This window comes from Ambystoma mexicanum, chromosome 6q (genome assembly GCF_040938575.1).
Source record: "Ambystoma mexicanum isolate Mex_15411 chromosome 6q, UKY_AmexF1_1, whole genome shotgun sequence".
Lineage (NCBI taxonomy): Eukaryota > Metazoa > Chordata > Amphibia > Caudata > Ambystomatidae > Ambystoma > Ambystoma mexicanum.
Genome location: NC_090937.1, coordinates 695,559,579 through 695,580,848, shown reverse-complemented (window position 1 = coordinate 695,580,848; position 21,270 = coordinate 695,559,579). Strand labels below are relative to the sequence as shown.

The 21,270-nt window shown below is 48.4% G+C and overlaps 1 protein-coding gene across 5 annotated transcripts in view; it reads left to right on the top strand.

The window, feature by feature from the left end:
* ELMOD2 (ELMO domain containing 2) overlaps positions 1–20,057 on the top strand; it is a 965,152-nt gene extending 945,095 nt beyond the window's left edge. For all 5 annotated transcript variants that reach the window (XM_069631199.1, XM_069631197.1, XM_069631200.1 and 2 more), the window contains one exon: positions 19,698–20,057. In XM_069631199.1, the coding sequence (XP_069487300.1) occupies positions 19,698–19,855 (158 nt within the window). In that variant the 3' untranslated portion in view covers positions 19,856–20,057. The remainder of the gene's footprint in view (positions 1–19,697) is intronic.
* Positions 20,058–21,270: the final 1,213 nt, after the last annotated feature.

The window sequence follows — 21,270 nt, the reverse complement described above, 5'->3', positions numbered from 1 at the left end:
AACAGTTTTCCAATACCCAGACTACTTTCCAGTTCCTGGAGACCTATACATTTCCCCTGCTCCCACAACTGGCCGACTCTAGACAGTCCCGCCTCAAACAATCTTTGGTATTTATCCAGCTCTGGTATCTGGTCCCGAACCGGAGGGGCACAGATATGACTCGTGGGGGAGGGCCAAGAGGTGCTTTTCCGTGACTTAGCATCTCCCAATACACACCCAGAAACAGGTGTTCCCTGATTCTCCTAGGGTGCTGACCCCTGGGGACCCACATCCATTCCCCCTACCGTTACCGGGTTCATATGTTGGTTTTCCAGGAAAACCCATTGTTTCTTGGGGTCCTCCCTCAGGTTTGGGACCATTGCTCTGAGCTCATTTGCCATGTAGTACAATGTCAAGTCTGGAAGCCCCACTCCCCCTTGCTATTTCGGCATTATCAGTGTATCATAACCTACCCTGGGTTTCTGGTTCTTCCACAAGAATCGCATCATTCAGGCTTTAGCTTCTTTAAGGTACAGGACCCTTCGTAGCAGGTTCTTTTTTAGGGACGTTGTGCCTCCCCATCCACGAGATCTGTCCCTTGGCCCATCTTTCTATTTGTTTCTTTCCATTGTTCTAGATATAGCCTTGGTGCTATAATAGGGTCTCTCCCACATTAGCTTTCGCTACACCAATTTTGGTATTATTAAATAGGACCCCCTCTAGTTTTCTCCCACTATTGTTGGCCATCAGTTCTGCCTTCATCGATTTAAAACCATTCTTCACTATGGATCAGACCCTCAGCTTCACGGAAGAGCAGATCCTAGAAATTATTCAAGGCCCCACGCTATTTAATATAGAGGGTGCACAACAGAACTTAGCATCCACAGCGTCAGGGGACGACTTACTTAACCTCAAAAAACGATGCTTCAGAACCGAAGTGCATGGTCACTTTCTAAGGGAATACCTTAGGGTGAACTTAGTACCGGTCGGTTTGATAGTTCGCAATGAACCAGCTCTATTCTTGGAGGACAAAGACTATATGCTTGGTTTTAGCAAAATTGCTACTAAATGTAGCAGGGACCTCATGGTCCTTACTATTACCACCGCCCAGAGGATCCACCAAGACCTCTCTAAAGAACTCAAAGAACAAGAGAACAAATTTCTTAATGATGAAAGCTTGGAAAACGCTCGAGACAAACTGAAAGAAATTAATAAAACGATGGATACCTTTATGAGCAGTACACTGGAAAAAAAGCATAAAAAACTAGCTAAAGACATTAAAAATGTTCAACTTGAACTAGTATACCCTTACCTATCAGCGGAATACAAGGACAAAAAGTAAAAAGAAAGATTAATGAACCAAACAGGACCCTCAAGGAATAGACGACAAAAATGTATCCTTTTGGAATACATCTAGTTCAGAATCATCTGATGACGACCAAGCTAACTTTAGTGGAAGACCGACTAATCATGGTAATCAACAACAACCACAGATGCTGCCTTTTTTAGGCCAAGGGGGACCCAGGGGAGGCTACTGGGGCCCTCCTCAGTTTCAGCCAATGCCTCCCTTCAATTACCCACGTTGGCGGGCACCCAATCACAACAGGGGACAGAGGAGGTACCAGAACTGATACCAATTTGCAATCTTTCAGGGATTGCACTTACCAAAGTGAAAAAGTCTATATTAGCCAAAGGATTGTCATTTGTCCCGACGAATCATACTAATTGGTTCCAACTTGATCAAGAACTCACTAACTTTTACAGGACCATCAGAAGAAAAATCTTTTTTCAGGATAAAGAATGCCCTACGGAACCTGAAGACACAGGGCTGAGGAAAACATCCGACTTCTTTCCGAACGACAATGAGATGCCTGCCTCTGCTCTTGCCTTTGAAAAATGTATAAAACAAGAAATGAAAGAAGTACATCATGCCACTTCTAATAAAAGACACAATTTAAATCTGGGTGAACAGAAAGCATTGAAACAATTATCAGAGAACACTTCCATTGTTATTAAAGCAGCTGACAAGGGAGGAGGAGTGGTAGTGCAGAGCAGAGACCGATGCAAGCAAATGGTGCTGTTACCCCTTAATGAAGAGGATAACTATAAAAAACTGCGCAAAGATCCTACTGCAGAAATAAAAATGAAAATCAAAGAGACTACAGAATTCGCCTTGGCCAACAACTGGATTTCTGACAAAGAGGAAATCTTTTTGAACAACTCAGAAGGACGGACTCCTGCATTTTACGCACTTCCCAAACTTCACAAGAATCGGACAACGCCACCAGGTCGTCCCATAGTGTCGGGATGCGGGTCCATATTGGAACCCATTGGAAAGTTCATTGATTTCTTTCTGAAGCCCCTTAGTTAAAAAACACTGATTTATCTGCGAAACACCATGTCGACCATTACCAAATTCGAAAACCAACCCTTCAATTCATCTGAAGACATACTAGTTACTATGGACATAAATAGTCTCTATACCAGCATCCCCCAAGAGACTGCGGTTGAATGCATAAGGCACCATCTTACGCATCATATGTTACAAACAAGAGTCCCTACCAACTTTATAGTTGTGCTGTTGGAACTAGCAGTCACTAACAACTTCTTCTAATTTGAGGAGACCTTCTACCTACAAATCCGATGAACAGCCATGGGGGCAGCGTTTGCCCCTAGCATGGCTATTATCTTCATGGCAGAATACGAATACAACAATGCATTGAACATACGCAACCCATTTCTTGACAACATAGTGCTCTGGCACAGATACATTGATGACATTATTTTTATCTGGAAAGGAGAGAACACCCTTATAGACTTTTTCAACTGGATCAACAACTGCACGGAAGAGATAAAATTCACCATCAACAGCAGTAATACCAGCATCAATTTCCTAGATTTGACCATTAGACCCAAAAATAATCAATTGGAATGTACCATGTTCAAAAAGGAAACTGATCGCAATACAGTACTTCACTATAAAAGTAACCATCCCCGTAACCTGAGACAATCTTCCTTATGGGCAGTTTCTACGAGTCCGTAGAAACTGCAGACATCTCAGAATTCAAAGAATGTCCTGGAAGATAAATTGAAAGCCAGAGGATACCCTAAAAAACTACTTAGAGAGACCCAAAAGAGAGCTAGATTTACGCCTCGGAAAGCTCTACTTTCACCTAAAGTCCATAATACCGAGGAAGACAACATAATGTCCTGCGTCACCACATTTGGACCCAGTACCACCAAGCTTAAAGGACTAATAAAAAAAATGTTGGCATTGAGGAGATCAAAGAACTTGAAGGACATGCTCACCCACGCTAGAATGAGCAAAAACAACGCAAGATCCTCTTTGTGGAACCTTAGAGAAATCAATGGTCACTACCCTTGCGGTAATTGTACAGTATGTAAACAGACTAAAAAAATGACCCCCTTCCACATAGGCAGCAAGGAGTGGAAATTAAGACACTTCTCCAATTGCAAATCTAGCAATGTGATCTACATCATTGAATGCCCCTGTGGGCTAAGATATGTGGGACAAACATCGAGACCGGTGCACAAAAGAATCGGTGAACACCGGTCCCGGATTCGGTGCAAAACCATCACGCCACCACTGATACCACACTTCCTTGAACATCAGCATAGTCCAGATAATTTCATGTGGTGGGTTGCAGACAAAGTACACAACACGAGCAATATCACCAATTCTCTGAATTTTAAAGAGTCATGGTGGATGTACAAACTCCAGGCTACCACCAAGGGTCTTAATGAGGCACAACCTCAGAGGCACTTTTAATGCCCCCCCCCTCCAGCCCCCTCCAACATGCTGGACTGCACTTTTAGAGCATTTCTGCCACATGTTACCCAGGTATTTAACCCTCCAGTAGTGCTTTTGAGAGGGTCTACATCTATCCCTACCCTCCTTATGACTTTGTCCCTCTGCCATTTCCTGACACTTCCATACCTCAGGCCTCCATACAGCCATCTCTTCCTTTTTACTAATGGGATCCCTGAAGGCCGCCTTACCGGCGTAGCAGTGCCGCACCACTTCAGGTGTTATGCACCACCCGCCAAACTTATAGTAGGTGCTTTGCCCTAGCTACGGCCCCCTCCCGGGAAGCGGTCCCCTTTTTACAATGCACATAAGTATCTTTTTTTACCCCTGGGATAGTCTTACGTCAGCATTCGGAGACAAGCATTTTCTTCCCGTATAGTTGATCGCCGGTTGCCATGACTCCGCTTCCAGTGAGCATGCGCGCTCAAACACCATTTCCTCCAGACACATGCGCAGTCCCACGTAGTGAAACACAGCTCCATTCTGAGTTCCAGTGAGCCTCCGCCACAGCACACTCGCAGCAGCTCCCGAACGACAGGTATTGAACTCTTTGACAACCAGCCAGCGCAGGGCCAACTGTCCTCTCACCCGGCCGTTATTGAAGCCCTTTGACATTAATCCTTCTTCCTTTGTATTCGTTCTACAGACATATGCAGTACCGTTCGTCCATCGCGCGCTAGGTCCTTCCAGCATGCGTTTTTCACTGCGCAACTACCACAGATGATCACGGTGGTTTGTCGCTGTACAACACTAAGGTACCTTTTGCCTTCCCTTCATTCATCCTTTGCATGTTCATTTATTTGATCCGTTCTTGTCACCCAGTAATGTAGGGTAATACGGGTCACTTTCTAATCAGAGCCATGCCTCTGTTTTTCCACAACAGATGTATTTTCTACTTTTCTGATGAGGATTTCACCATATTTCTACCATCCTCAGCACCTGGCTTCCATCCAGAACACAGGCCGGTGTAAAGGTCAGTACTTGACCACCAATACGAGCAAACTAGATGTTTTTTAACTCATTGGGTCCTATATGTTTGACAATGACATTTTTATGTACATGGTCTTTTTACCACTGCGCTCTTATTAAATCCTTTATACATTACTTATAGTAACCTTAGCTCCCCTTCATTTTCTACATGGGACCCTCTCCTTGGCTCCATGAAGAAGGCTGTGACCCACTGAAAGCCGAAACGTCCTGGTGTTAGGTTCCCCTTTGTATTCTAGTTTTGATTTAATTCAGTGACGTTGACCCATTATTTTTAGTCACCCTTTAGCCTGTCTTTGTTAGACCCTTCCATGGTCTGCATTTCAGAGGAACAATAAGGTTATACTAGTTCCATTTTCGTTGGCTAAATCTGATTTAAACCTGCTGAAAAAATCTTGGTCAACAGTGAAAAGAACAGAAGGCATTAGAAGCAATCTGATACCTTTGTACTCTTGTCTCTTTTTAACACTGTTAAACATACAGCATGTCCATGTATTAATTTGTTTTGGTCTTTGTTCTATGCTTACTACTTACATGTGTTTGAATTGTGGTGTGTCATTCCTTCATGAAGTGTTTAAATGGATGAGGACAGCCACTTAATAAAAGCTGCTCCTCTAATCAATAATCTAGCACATGTGGATTATTATTTGTTTTTCATGTACTCCTACCCTAGGTTATGCATAAATTGTGCCACCAAAGGATAGTGAATTATCTACAACTTTTATTTTTTACAAGAAACAAGTTGTAATTAGCTCTGACTCCCACAGCCAGGACAACTCTCTCTGTTGTACACCTTGGCCCATCTCACCATTTTGTTGAACAGAGTGTTGAATAGAAGGGGTTAATTGGCCTTGCCTAAGTCATTCCCATGTCTAACAATGTTAACCCCCAAATATTGTATGCTGCCCCGTTGAATTTCTAGCCCTAAGGGCCAGAGCATGTCTATGTCCTTTTGGCCGTCCCCTTGGAAGGGAAACGCCACTGACTTCTCTTTTTTCACCTTGAAGCCCAAAAAAAATGAACCTATTCTTCAATGTTATCTAGGGCTGCAGGGGTTGAGCTCAGTGGGTTCACCAAGTGCAGCAAGATATCATCTGTGTACAACCCGACCTTGAATACCCTGTCGCCGACCTTATCCCCTTGACCTGTGGGGCCCGTCTGAGCCATTCCTCCAGCACCTCCATCGTCAGTGCAAACAGGAGCAGCGAGAGGGGACAGCCCTGCCTCGTGCCCCTCATCAATTTGACAGGCTGTGACAATCTCCCATTAACCGTGACACGAGCCACCGGGAAGTCGTACGACGTCTGTATCCCCTTCAGAAATCGGTCTCCCAGCCCAAACCTCTGCAAAACCCTGTACAAGAAGTCCCAGTTAAACCGATCGAATGCTTTCTCAGCATCAAGGGAAATCGGCACTGGGTTAGCCTCCTTCACTGCGGCCTCCATTACATAGTGTTTTTACGTACTGTATCGGCCCCCTGACTTCCCTGGATAAAACCCACCTGGTCAGAGTGTACCAGTTTTGGCATGAGCCCCTCCATTCTCGAGGCCAGGGTCCTAGTGAAAATCTTAGCATCGATATTTAATTGAGATATAGGATGGTATGATTTACAGCTCTTTGGGTCCCTTCCCTTTTTCAGTATGACTGTTATTAATGCTTTTCGAAAAGAGGGGGGCGCCTTCCCTGAGGTCAGGATACTATCATAGAGTTTGGCCAAGTGCTGGGCCAAACAGCCTTCAAAATCCTTGTAAAATCCTGCCATATAACCATCGTCACTGCGTGGCTTTCCTTACCTTTTAGTCCACTAATGGCCTTCAACACCTCTTCATATGATATCGTTTTTTCCAGGTCAGAGGCCTCACTCTCCTGGAGAGTTGGGAGGGTGACCTCCCCCAGGTATCTATCCAGGTCCTGGGCGACTGCACCTGTCGTGGAGTGCGAGTGTCCCCCTGACTCCACAATTTCAGAGATCCACCTTTCTGCTCTGGCCCATGTGCCTCGATGCCATCAGGGCATCTGCCTAGTCCCGCTTCTCTTAATGTCGTTGCTTAAGGAACTGTAGGCCTAAGACCACCTTCCCCATTTCAAGCTCCCTCAGCTCTTGTCGTTTTCCTCTGGCCAATCTCAGTTTATCGTCCTTCTACCCTCCCTCCCCTCAGGTACCTCTGCTTCCAACCTGCAGATCTCGCCCCCCCCCTCGGTTTTTCCAATTGTAGGGTCCTAATCCTCTTCTTGTAGGCGCCTTCCCATAGCAGGAGATCACTTCATGTGGCTTTAGCAGCCTCCCAGACCATGCACGTGTCTACTTCGAGGGGATTGGGTCCTCTGACGTATTCCATATCTATGACAGGTAATGTCCACCGCTGTGCTGCTTCTGAAAATCTTTGGCGTCTGCGTCCTGCTTCGATGACGTTGATGCGCCGTCCCCGAGGACCTCCTCCGACGGCCGACGTCACCCGATGTGATAAGTAGGATGCACGACGCCCATAGCCTCAGTTCCGTTTTTTCCGCGAACGTGTTCGCTTCGTGAATCAACGCCTCGACTCGTTGGAGTTTGCTGTTTTCTATTCTCGGTTTGTTGAACCTGTTCGGTTTGTTGTGAAGACCTGTCCGTGGCGATGTCTTTCTCATCTTCGACCCCGCGTCCGGGCTTCAAGAACTGCGGGGACTGTGGATCCAATATGTCGGTCACGGATTTGCACGACGCCTGCCTCTGGTGCCTCGGGGAGGCCCACGATACGGACGACTGTGTCGACTGCCAGTCGCTCACTGCAAAGGCCTTGCGAGAACGCAAGAAGAAACTGTCGGTAGGTCGGGTGTCTAAGCCCCGGAAGTCGAGGTCTGCGGGGCTTTCGACCGATGACTCGAGGGTGACTCTCCGCGTCGTCGTCGGAAGTCCGGTGGGTCTCCTTCCAGGAGTCGGTCTCGCCACTCCTCTGCCTCTTCTAGGCATTCCAGGAAGCGCCGGCATAGGTCGCCTTCCCCGTCCTCTTCCGAGGACTCCGCCCGTCGGCGGGTCGCATATCCCTCCATGCAAGCGACACCGGAGGAATGGGCTTCCTTCGGGAAGCAGATGCTAGCGATTCTGAAATCGCAGGGCACCGGTCCGTCTGCGCCTCCGAGTGGGGTCGGTCGCCACCGGTCGAGAGACACCGCCCGTACGCCTTCGGGCTCGGGTGGTCGGCACGGCTCGCGGGAGAGGTCCCGCTTGGACAAGGGTAGCCGTTCTCGCCATGCCCGTTCCAGGTCCCGGTCCTCGACGCGCTCGAGGCCGCGTGATCCTGTGCCTTCTTCAAAGAAGACGTCGACGCCTGTGGCGCCGAGGTCGTCGACGATTTCTCTCGAGGCTCCGCCTCCGAGTGGGTCGTCGACCAGGTTGTCGAGAGACATGCTCGGAGCTCCTGCTTCGAGGACTGTGTCGACGCTGCAGATGCTGGAGGCGTTGCAGCTGACGTTGACGCCGATTTGCCCGACGTCGACGCCTTTTCTGTTGGCGCCGGCTTGTTCGGCGCCCTCGACGCCTTTCGAGGCGGTGGTGTCGTAGGGGCCCCGTGGCACGGGGTTTGCCCCTAGAAAGGCTATGGCTAAGGTTCGGCACTGCTTTGGTCCGCAGAGGTCTTCCTCTCCCCCCTGGGGTACATTTCAGAGGGTGATGAAGGCTCTGATGGCGGTCTGGTTCCGGTTCTGGTTCCGGATGAGCTTCTCTCGGGCCATAGTCAGTTTGATGACCTGAGGCAGTCACTGCATGATGCCAGTGGACTGGACACCTCTCCAGAGGTGGAGTTTTGTCGGCCGGAGCCTGGCACTCTTGCCGATTCGTCATTTCGGCGCCTTATGTCTCGGGTTACCGAGTACTTGGGTTGGTCAGCTCCCCCAGGGGAGTTCGTTCAGGATGATCTCAAGGACATCCTTGATCTCGGTCCACCCACTGACCCGGTCTTGCCTTTTCATATGGCTTTGCAGAGAAGGGTGGCGGCGGCTTGGACTGCTCCGGAGAGTCTCCCGGCAGTGGGCAAGTCTTTGTCGCGAAAATACCGTCCAGCCAGTAGCGACCCCTGCTACTTGTCTAGGCACCCCACCCCGGAGAGTTTGGTGGTGCAGGCGGCTACGGCCCCGGCAAAGCAGGCGTCGTATCCTACCATCCCTCCGGATAGGGACGACAAACGTTTTGACGGCTGGGCGAAGAAAGTGTTTTCTTCTGGGGGTATGGCGCTTCAGGCGGCCAACTCCATAGGTGCCTTGTCTCGTTTCACACACACTCTGTGGAACTATGTTGCATTAGCGGCTGATCATATTCCCGAAGGGGACGAATGGGATTGTTTCCTTGCTATGGTTCAGGATGGCAAGGATGCCATGTGTGAGGCCGTTCAGTCGGGTTTGGACTTGGCGGATTGTGTCAGCCGGTCCATGGCGGCGAGCACCGCAATGCGCAGGTTTGCGTGGTTGAGAAAGTCTGGGTTCGCTCTGGATGTGCAGTCCCGGCTCCTCAACATGCCCTTTGACGGTTAACACCTTTTTGGCAGCAAGGCTGACAAGAGCCTTGAGAGGTTGCAGACCTACAAAGCTGCAGCGAAGTCGTTGGGCGCTGCAGTTCGCCAACCTCCGCCTTTTCGTCCTAGGGGACAGCAATGGAGGGGAGGTTCCTTTCGCTATTACTCGTCCTTCAGTAAAGCGAGAGGAGCTAGCAGTCAAAGAGGCCATTGTAAGAGTGCCAGAGGTGGAAATAAAGGTACTCGAGGTGCCAAGGCCGCTCGGGCAGTTGCCTCTTTGCCCTCAGGCAACGCCGCAGCCGCTACCACTCAGTCATGAGGCCAGGTCCCATGGTTCGCCGGTTGGGAGAAGGCTGGCGCAGCATCTTGTAGAGTGGCAAGCCATTACTTCGGTTGTGTGGGTTCTGGAGATCATAACCCACCGCTACTGTCTTCCTTTTCGGCAGAGGCCTCACGACAATCCAGCAGGGAACCTCTCTTTGAAGTGTCCGGATCCGCTCCATGCGCAGGAAATTCAAGCCCTGCTGGAGAAAGGCGCCATAGAACTGGTGCCTGTAGCAGAGAGGAACAAGGGATGGTATTCCCCTTATTTTTTGATTTCAAAGAAAGACGGGGGATTGAGACCCATCATGGACTTGCGCGTTTTGAACAAACTCCTCAGGAAGGACAAGTTCAAGATGGTGACTCTTTCTCAAGTCCTCCAAGCCCTTCAACTCCAGGACTGGTTGGTGTCTCTCGACCTCAAGGATGCTTACTTCCATGTGCCGATCCATCCCAAGCACAAGAAGTACCTGAGGTTCGCGGTTGGCGACTCGCACTTTCAGTTTCGGGTCCTGCCGTTCGGATTGACCTCCGCCCGAGGGTTTTCACCAAGCTCATGGTGGTGGTAGCAGCGCATCTCAGGAAAGGGGGGATTCATGTCTACCCCTACCTGGACAATTGGTTGATCAGGGGGAGCTCTCCCGAGCAAGTCCTGGATCATCTGTCCGTCACCTGCCACTCCCTTCACAGGCTGGGCTTCTCCCTCAATTTAAAGAAGTCCCATTTGACACCAACGCAGCGGCTGCAGTACATCGGAGCAGGGCTTGACACGTCCCTGGGGCAGTGTTTTCCTCCTCAGGTGAAGGCTCTTCACATTCAGCAGATGGTGCACAAGTTTCAGCTTGCCCAGAATCTCCCAGCGTCCGAGTTCTTGAGACTGCTCGCCCTCATGGCATCCTGCATTCTTCTGGTGCCAGAGGCTCGTCTGCTGATGAGATCTTTGCAGTGGGCGCTCAAGCTCCAGTGGTCTCAGTCCTCTGGCAGGCTGTCGGACCCTGTTCAGGTGCCGCCCTCGGTAGCCCGGGACCTTCTGTGGTGGGCCGTCGAGGGCAATCTGATGAAGGGTGCCCCATTTTGGCTGCCCTGGCCGGAGGTGACGATCGTGACGGACGCATCCCTCACGGGATGGAGAGCTCATGCCAACGAGCTGACAGTCAGCGGTCGTTGGTCTCCGTCGGAGTCCAGACTCCATATCAATCTGTTGGAGCTGAGGGCCGTCAGGCTAGCCCTTAAGGCTTTTCTCCCGACTGTGAGCGGGAAGAGTGTCCTGATTCTGAACGACAACACGGTGGCCATGCACTACCTCAACAAAAAGGGGGGGGCAGGGTCACTTCCGCTGTGCAGGGAGGCGATGCAGCTCGAGTTCTGGGCCATTCAGCAGGAAGTTTCGATCTTGGCAGTTCATCTGGCCGGAGACGACAACGAGACGGCGGACGCTCTGAGCAGGCAGAGCACGATCTCTCACGAGTGGGAGCTGGCTCAGAAGATTCTCCTGGAGATCTTCGCCCTTCGGGGGACCTCTCAAGTGGATCTCTTCGCCTCCAGTGTCAACCGGAAGTGCAAAAGGTTTTGCTTGCGGGAATTTCCTCCAAAAGGAGCCTTAGGAGACGCATTTGTGGTGGAGTGGTCATTCCCACTGCTGTATGCGTTTCCTCCAGTCCCCGTCATCCCACAAGTGTTGCAGAGGTTATGGAGGTTCGGTTCCCGGATGATACTCATTGCTCCAGCGTGGGCCCCGGAGGACGTGGTACCCGGACCTTCTAGACTTGTCCATCTGCCCTCCACGTGGTCTTCCCTACCGAGACGATCTGCTCTCACGGGAGGGGGGGGTCGGGGTTCTCCATCCAGAGGTCAGATCCCTCAATCTTCACGCTTGGCTTCTGAAAGGTTGAGGTATAAGGATTGGGACCTCCCTGAAGACGTGATGGAGGTGTTGCTTTCGGCCAGGCGGCCGGCAACAAAGTCTCTGTACCTTTGCCTTTGGAGAAAGTTCTGCGATTGGTGCAGAGTTCAGAATGTGGATCCTTTTGAGTGCGACATTCCCATGGTTTTGTCTTTTTTGCTTTCTTTTGCCCACAGGGGCTTGCAAGTGGGGCCATTAAAGGTTACCTGACGGCGCTGTCCATATTTAAGCGTTCGTCTGGAGAGTGTTCCTATTTTAAGATTCCTTTACTTTTGCAGTTTTTGAAAGGGCTCACTAATGTGTTCCCTCCGTCACCTTTTTTGGTGCCAGGTTGGGATTTGAACCTTGTTCTTAAGTTTCTTATGGGTGCTCGGTTTGAGCCTTTACATTCTTGCCCTTTGAGGCTGTTAACTCTGAAAACTGTTTTTTTAGTTGCGGTTACTTCCGCTCGCAGAGTGAGTGAGTTACAGGCACTTTCAGTTAAGCCACCCTTCACTGTGTTTCACAAGGACAGGGTTGTCCTTCTTTTCTTCTGAAGGTGGTTTAGGAATTTCATTTGAGCCAGAAGGTTGTTCTTCCGGCGTTCTATCCTCCTCCACATCCTGGTAAGGAAGAGGAGAGGCTCCATAGGCTTGATCCTAGGAGAGCGTTGAGCTTTTATATCTCGCGCATGTCCCGGGTCAGAGTGGACGATCAACTTTTCATTGGTTACGCTGGAAAGCGTTTGGGACAAGCTGTGACGAAACAGACTTTGTCTCGTTGGATTATTTTAGCTATCTCCGAGTGTTACCGCTTGGCGGGGAAGGACCCTCCGGCTGGCTTGCGGGCCCATTCTACCATAGGAGTGGCTGCGTCGACTGCCCTGCAGAGGGGAGTTCCTATTCGTCACATCTGTGATGCAGCCACCTGGGCTTCAGTACATACTTTTGTACGTTACTATTCCCTCGATTCCATCAGAGGGCAAGATCTGGCCTTTGGCAAGGCAGTTCTCTATTCCGCAATTTGATTGAGCATGCTAAATTTGTATTCTAAATTCGAGGGGATTGGGTCCTCCGACGTATTCCATATCTATGACAGGTAATCACCACAGCTGTGCTGATTACCTGTCATAGATATGGAATACGTCGTCGGACCATCCCATCGAAAGAACGTTACCAGGTAAGAAAGTAACGTGTTCTTCTTTCCCACCTCCTTGCTTGGTACTGCTTTGGGAGTCTGTCATAGATATGGAATACGTCGGAGGACCCAATCCCCTTGAAGAACAAGTTACTTTCTTACCTGGTAACGTTCTTTCGATGGGATGGTCCGACGACGTATTCCATATCGCTGCCTTCCCCACTGCAGAATTTCTTTTGCGATTGCAGCTTGCGTTCCGCAAGGCCTTGTGTGTCTGACTGGCAGAAAACTGGTGGCACACGTTCTGGGGAAAAAACTATAACTGAGGCTATGGGCGTCGTGCGTCCTACTTATCACATCGGGTGACGTCGGCCGTCGGAGGAGGTCCTCGGGGACGGCGCATCGACGTCATCGACGCAGGGCGCAGACGCCAAAGATTTTCCGAAGCAGAACAGCTGTGGACATTACCTGTCATAGATATGGAATACGTGGTCGGACCATCCCATCAAAAGAACGTTACCAGGTAAGAAAGTAACTTGTTCATCTCCTGTGTCATTAAATCTAAAGTACTCCTCTATCGCTTCTCTCATTTCTTTGGCAAAGGCAAGGTCTTTTAATAGAATATCATTGCAGCACCATAGTGATTCTCTAGTTCTAAGGCAAGTCAAGACTACTCCCATATCAACCATGTCGTGGTCTGACCAGCTGATGGTTCTATGTTACGCTCACCTGCCTCCCACAGAGGCGTCGGTCTGAACTGGACAGCTGCGGTCTCCACCAATGTGACACGTAGGGCCGAGATGACGGACTGGACTGGCCCACCTAGCTTCGTTTGCTTGGCCCGTAGGAATATTCTTCTGTAAATGGAGAAAGGGAATTAACCACCCGTGGGGTTGAGCGTAAATCCCCCCCACCCCCGCTGTTCTCCCCACAGATCACCTTTGATTTCCCCTCTTATAGTCTCACCTGATGGTTTGAAAAGATGAGCTCTCCATCCTGCGTTGAGCACAGGGGCGCGTTGATAACCAGTTGCTTCACTGGCTCGAAGGAATTGGTGAGTTCCAGAACAATATTGACGCTGAAAAGTATGTAGTTCGTAAGAGTTCACATGTCTGACTTTCACTCTTGTCTGATTCCTTGCAGTTTGCAGCTTGACCCCAGCAAAGAGTTCCTCGTGGTAGCTGACGAAGTTCAGGTAAGGATTTGGCTTATCCTACACAGTTCAATAAAATAAGGCCAGAATGTAACCTGTGGCTTGCTCCCTTATTCAGGTGTGGAGAGAAAATATGAAGTTCGGGGAATAATGCCTCCGGCGGTAAAATTAGGTAAGTCTATTGTGGCGAGAAGAGTTCCCCTTGTTTGTCCCTTCGTCTCACCTTGTTGTCCTTTTGTTCCCCTTAGGGGCCGGGGTACGGCGAGGATGCAATGGAGACTGCGCCGACCCGTGAAGAGGAATAGTACCCCCGGCGGTAATCAGGTAAGTCTATGGGGGTAGTTACTATTGCCTCTGTTTATTCCCTTGGCTCACCTTTGCTGTTCTTGTGTTCCCCTTAGGTGCCAGAGTGCGGTGGGAACGTGCAGAAGGATGCAGTGGATCGTGAGGATGCTGCGAAGGCCGGTGAGTTCAGCGCGGCGCTGCAGCAGGCGAGGCAGCGCGCGTAAAATGCTTCTTTCTTCCAGCTCGAAGGCACAGTGGATTCGGAATTCAGGTAAGAATCGAAGGTTTTGCTCCTCCCTTTTTCTAGGGGCTGCAGACTCGAGGCAGGCGTGGCAGAAGACTGGATGCAGGCTTGCAGACAGGGTGAGCGTTACGCTGCTGGATGCAGAATAACGCGAAGCGTGTGCTGCTCTTCGGGCGTGGTTTAAATAGCCTCCAAAGTAGTCCCAGGTAAGTATTCCTCCCCAGCCCTACCCGAGTAAATAATAGTCCCTAGGTAAAATAGTCCCTTCCAAGCATCATTTGGCTTGGAGCTCTGCAGCATGGTCTGCATCAGGTAAGCTTGCAGCATGGTCTGCATCAGGTAAGTTCTACTCTACGAGCCTGGCGCCATAGGCGCCAGGACTGACTCTCCATATGAGCCTGGCACCATAGGCGCCAGGACCGCACCCAAACAGCCCCTAGCAGGGGCTTTTGGGCTTGCTCAAAATAACTTGATGCCTGCTTCCGGGGTTGCTGGACCTGGTCTGGTTCCCCGGGGGTAGGCATCATGACATTCTAATGTCGCTAGTCGTTACTCTCTGGGCATGTTGCTGGTGCACAAATAAGTAGTTAATCCTCGTACGGGACCCATGAACTGGGGAAAAGAGGGTTAAAGCTCTTGTGGCTGGGTGGCACGCCCTCCGAACATCAATTAAACCCTGGTCAGTCATATATCCAAGGAGGACCCATCCCCTTGTATGCGTCACCTTTTGTCCTGGCCCCCACCATGATCCATGGACTGGTCTGCCCACGTATTGAAGTCCACTCCCGACAGGAGGAGACCCACTGTCCTGGCAAGCATATCTCTCGTAGCCCCAGTGAGAAACTGTGATTGGCCTGTATTCGGGCAATAGACTGTGGGGATGGTCACCTGAACTCGCTCCACAGTAACCACTACCACCAAGGCCCTCCCATCTTCCCTCCTCCAGACCTGTGGCTCACTTATGCGGATTCTCTGATTAACAAGAATCCCTACCCCACCCCTCTTGGTGGGTCCAGATGCCCAGAATGTCTGCCCCACTTGTCCCCCAGGGATACGCCTCCCCCCCCCCCCCCCCCGGATCAACCTCGTCTCTTGAACCAACAACAAATCAAGACCCATGTTTTGATATTCCCTGCCCAGCAATGACTGCTTATTCGGGGAATTTAGGCCCTTAACGTTCAAGGTCCCCATTTTAAGTGTATCGGTCTGGCCCCCTACTTCAAGACTCGCCATTTTCGGATTAGTCAGGTGCCCCAACCACTCTATTCTCAGAGATCCCCCGAAATCCCACTGTTCCTGAACTATACCCTCTCCCTCCTCTCGCACCTCTTCCCCCTCCCTCTCCATCTTCTCCCTTCCCCCTGTCCTGTCCCCTGACCCCCTGGTCCCTCCTGTCCCGAGGACCCCTTCCTTCCCGGTGAGACACCCACCATTCGATGTGCCATCAGAGGTGACCATTGCTTCACTCGCTGTCTCCATTATAATGTCCCTTTCCCCTGTGTGCACATAAACTCTACAAGCCCCCAGGGACCTGTTGGCCATATTCAGGCCACGTTTCTCAAGCCAGACCTCAGTCTTGTTTCGATGTCGTCGGGGTGTTCAGCTTCTTATATTTTCTGCCCCCACCCCCCCAGAATCCTTTTCTTAACAATGCGAAACCCTTCCTGGCTTCGTTGCAGCGGCGTGCCACTCCTGTCCCCTTCAGTCTCCATGTTAGAGGTCTCCTCCTTTAGCACCTGCAGAACCTGTGATGCCTCCTGGCCGCTCGTGATGCGGTAGTCCACTTCTTCTCTTTCAAATGTCATTGCAAAGGGGAAGAACCAGCGGTACCTAATACCCCTCTCCGCTAGCCACTGAATCAGAGGACAGCAGTTTCTTTGTCTGGACAGGGTAAGGCCGGAGAGGTCCTGGAACACTTTAACCGAGTCACCCTCAAATGAGATGCTGCCCAGGCGCTTCGCTTTCTCAAGTACTTCCATCTTTTCCCTGTGCCTCAGGAAGCGGACCACTATGGACCCTGGGCCTCCACCACCTCCACTTCCACCTCTATGAGCCCTTTCCAGCTGGACCTCCTTCCCTCTGTCTGCAGCAAAGATGGAATTAATCAAACCCTGGACTTTCCTTCTGACGTCTGCGGATGTCTCGCCCCACTGTCTTTTATTCCAAGGATGCGCAGGTTGTTGCGGCGCTCTGTTCTCGAGGTCGTCCACTTTCAGCAACGTTTCTTCCTCCCGGGACTCAAGGTCTGTTAATCGCGCCTCATATTTCATGTCAAGAAGGTCGACCTGCAGGCGGTTATGTTCCATCCCTTCCACTATGTCTTCCAGCTTATCCACTTTTCCCTTGAGGTTGCATATTGGTGCTTGAATATCAGTCTGGATGTCCTTGATTTCCTGGAAAATGTCTTTCAGGTCATCCCTTGTCAGGGCTGGCATGCTTCTGCCCTCGGCCATAGTATTATTTTTGGTTGATGTGCGGCCAGGGTCTCCCCCTAGTTGCCTCCTGAAATGTTGTAAGGTCCCCAGCCCCGATTCTGGGCCCTCCTGCGGCTCTGGGGTCTCTCTAGTGTAGCTATTTTTTTGTTTGATTTACATAGGGCCTGATCCTATTCCGTTCCGCCTAGCTAGGTCCCATGTGGGCAACCCCCTGCTCACTGTATATTTTAGGATGCTTCTGTTTTAATTCATCAAAACACTTTAGTGATTCTTCAACTGCTTCAATATTGTTAATTACTCCACAGTACTTCAATGCTTTCCACCTGATTCACTCATCTGGCAGGATTGTTACGACAATGTTTGCTGTACTGGTATACTCTCCTGCCAGCACAGATCAAAGTTATATGGCACTTTCTGACCTGGTGTACTCTCCTGACATGTCAGAACAAGCTACTACGTGTAGGTACTTCAGTGGTAAAGGTTAAAGAGGTTAGCAATATCTTGTGCTTCAAGTATATGAAATGTTTTAAGGGAAACACGAACCACACTGGTGCTGTTTATTACACCTGCGTATCTGCCGCACTCTCTGCAAGTTATGCTCCTCTCCATCTGAATATTTTCTTTCAGAAGACAGCTCGCCTGCCTTTCTTGTTTCTCCCCTTTTCTGTCAACCAACTGCTGATAAGAATTCTGCTCCACTTTCACACTTCTTTGGCAATGTGGGCTTAAACCATTCTCCTTTAAGACCACTTTTCTAGAGGGGCAACAGTCTTTATCATTGCTCAATATCTTAACAACCATCTTTTGGCTTTGGCAATTTTGTTTTGTTTGTAATTGCCTAGGTTTATTTCTCTTTTGGCTTTGGCAGTGATGGTTTCTCTTTTCTTCTAAGCTTATTGATCTGTTGTTGTTGGCTCTCATTAGGCCTCACAATTTCACAATCGCACTTCTCTGGTATGTTTATCCAGTGTTTTATTCGCCCTCTGCGCCTTCTTAAATCCGTGTGATTCACATTAGAAGTATAAATCTGCTTCGTGTTTGATATTCAAAAGCTAACTTCTTCTGGTTTAACGCTAATTTGTTAACCGCAATTGTGAGATTCAATTGCCTGGACTTGGCAAGCGGGCTATTACGGAGCACTCCGGGGTCTGAATGTAACAGTGAACTCGCTGTGTCTTCCGTGCACGTCTGTTTACCTCGCTGCCTCCATGTTTTCTGCTTAGGTTTCCCTGCACGGCCCGACAATCGCCTCTATACGGCTTCCCGCGACTCGCGTCTGTCAGTTTCAGAGTTTTACCGGCTCCCACAACAACACAGAACTTCTGACTCCTGTGCTCAGCTGACAGTGGGAAAAGCTGCAAAATGGACCGCCTTTGGCTGTGTGACCTCTGCAACTGCGAACGCGACCAGCATCACAATTACACACAGCTGAGGTCTCAGCATCTCTGCTCACATTTGCTTTTGGCTTCTGCTGCCACGTGGAGAATACAAACTATTTGCTACTACTGCTGTCTCCTTTTCCTTCTCTTCCTCCTTCTCTAATGGCCTGCACCCGAGGGGACTTTTTATGCCTATTCAGTCCTCTTCAGGTGTGGGTCATTTCTCCGGATTGACTGTAACCTGCAGTTTTGTGCTTCTGCAGTCCTCTTCCTTGTCCCAGTACTCTGGAAATCATGGGACTTAGTCCCCTGCACCAAGTTTGGTTTTTACAGTGAAATTAACCTTATTAAGTTTACTACTCTTCCCACATACATTAACACATCAAATCCCATAATGGTTACACGTTTATGGTGTTGTTAAAGAATTCATCACATCTCCCACCACACCGTTACAAAAAGCTTAAGGTCATACCCCCCAGTTCGGGCTTTGTTTCCCTTGAAGCAAATCTGACTCCTAAATAATTGAATTGTTTCACACTCAAAATAGTTCAATCTTCGGAACAATTGAACATTGTCTGTGAACAATAAAAGTCACAAATTGTGCCCGATAAAGGCAAGTGTCCACTGACAAAGAAGGAAATAGCTCTATCATTAACATGAAATGAAAATAATAACAGGGATTCAACACAGACCCGGCTAACACCAATGGTGATTTTAAAAAGGCTGATACCATTCACCACCCTGACCCCATCTGACTGTTAGCTTTTCCGAGTACCGGTAAAAATGATCGCCATCAAGAGCAGTGATTGAATGCCTCAGGAACATAGAGTACCTTTATAAGGGATGCATAGCACAGTCGAAGATGTATTTGAGATTAAAAGTGCAGTCGTTCTCGTTTCACAACCTTGTACTTATGAATAATATAAAATGAGTGTAACACTTGATTCAACATTCCCATACTCCTTCCTGAAGCTAGCCTAAATATGAGAGGGGATCTTGTTCTCAGTGACCCAGAGTTCAAGTCTCTCAAGCAACACCTTGCTGTAGTCATTCCCCAAATTATCTCCAAGAAGATGTGTCTCCTTTTCAGCCGAGGAAGTGATTCAACCACTAGATGTTCACAGGACGTGTACATTATGACATTGCTTTGTTACATAGGGTCGTAAAAATGTGGATGTCTGCTTTCAAAGTTTTAAGATAGGTGGCTTTGTGGATGAAATTAACCCAGATTATGAAAGCCAAACATTTCTCCCTGAAAAGATGAAAAAAAGCTTGATCAAAGAAAACTAGAATTTGCAACTTACTAGAGATACGTGTCCTTTAGTGACATATGCAGTTTAGCTAGTTTGCCAGGATGTGCTTAATAATCTTCGCTTAAATCCTGTTTGCGCTTCCCACTACTATTATTGCTCCTCATCCAATGGCAATTCTATAATTCCATTTGCTGGTGGCATAAAACTTTGGTGTTATGCAGATAATCAAGTTAACATTTTTAGTTGCATATGCCCAGGAGACAGGTATGCAGATGTGTACATAAATCACCAGAAAGGTAACTATTTTTTTCTTTTTTTGGCAGGTTATCTTATTTATGAATTTGATAAGTTTTGGTTTGAAGAAGAACCTGAAAACATCATGCATTTCAACCACTTCCGTGAGAAATTCCATAGCAAGGTCACTGTACTCCTAAGTGATCCCGACACAGTGCTGGTCCTGAAAAGCACTAAGAATCATTAATGACTTTTCAGAATTCTCCATCCTTTGCACACATTCATTTTCATTCTTTAGCTTAGACAATTATGAAATCAAACAATCATTTTTAAAGTTGTAGCTGATGTTTTTGTACAGAAATGTTCTAATTCCAAATGCATACAGCCAGTATCACTACTTTTAAGGTATGTTATTGAAAAGAAAATTAAATAGTTCTCTCAAAAACTGATTTGTAGAGCTACATGTATTATGTTTTTCTGTGACTGGATTTTTGTATGTTAAAGGAGCAAATTATTGTGCTTTATTTTTTGTATTGAATAAAAACAACTGTAGCTCTGCGAGTAATTCGCTGGCATGGTAGAACTAGGATAGAAACGAAAGGTTGCTGTCACTATACACAAGGTTCTGCAATGCTTAAACTCTGCTGTTCACAAACAGGCAAACGAATTGCCTCATACTGCACTCTTAGCTTGCCCTTTGATAACTGGGCCAAGCTCAAGGGTTCAACCTGCAACAAGTGAGGGTGGAGGGGGGGGGGGGGTTTGTTGGGCTGCAAGAAACAACACAACACAGTTCAAACTGATATGACGAACATAAAGTCCAATATTCAAAGATTTACACTGGATTAGATTAGGAGATGATAGGATGATATTTTTACTAGCTGGTTTAGACTGCATGTACAACGCATTGCACTGGAGCAAATCTGTGCATTCCTGAACTACTTCCATCAATTACCTAGGCAAATATAACTAATTCCACTTGCTTATGAGCACTTCCAAGATGCTACTGAGCGCTCCAGATTTGCTCCAGTTACTGTAACAGATGGTTCGAGTAAATCTTTGATCCTTAAGATATCCTATGTTGTATTACAGGGCAAATCTCTATGAATCGGACCCCAATGACAAAGGGAATTATCAAATTTGGAAATGAATAACTAGAAACTTTGAAATATTGATAAATAATGCAGCAATATCTCTTCACATTGTGCTTCAAAGGGAATCCGATCTGTAAAATCATGTCCCCCAAGCGGCGCAACTGACAGTGGCAGACTGGCCCGAGACTCTTGAAGTATGTAGTTTGACTTTCCAATCAAGAAAAGTGTTTGATACAAGACCAGTATGAGGAAAAACCTATCACATTACATAAAGGGTAGTTCTCCAGCATGGGGTTTTGGATGGATTCACATGCTCATGAATATTACCTGTTGTCAGACCCAAAATCCTCTGTAAAAAGAAAGCACTTTTGCTTTAAACTTAAAAATGCCTGCCTCCTCAGTGTCCTTTGGGTCATGCTGCGCCCAGCCAATGACACTTGTCCTTCTAAGCTCCGCCCCTGGTGCCCTCTTCATATTTTTACTGCATGTTTCTAGTGTTGGGAGTCCTCGTGTTTTGCACCTCGAAAATTGTAGGGTTTTTTTTGCAGTTGTCCGCATTTTCCCAAAG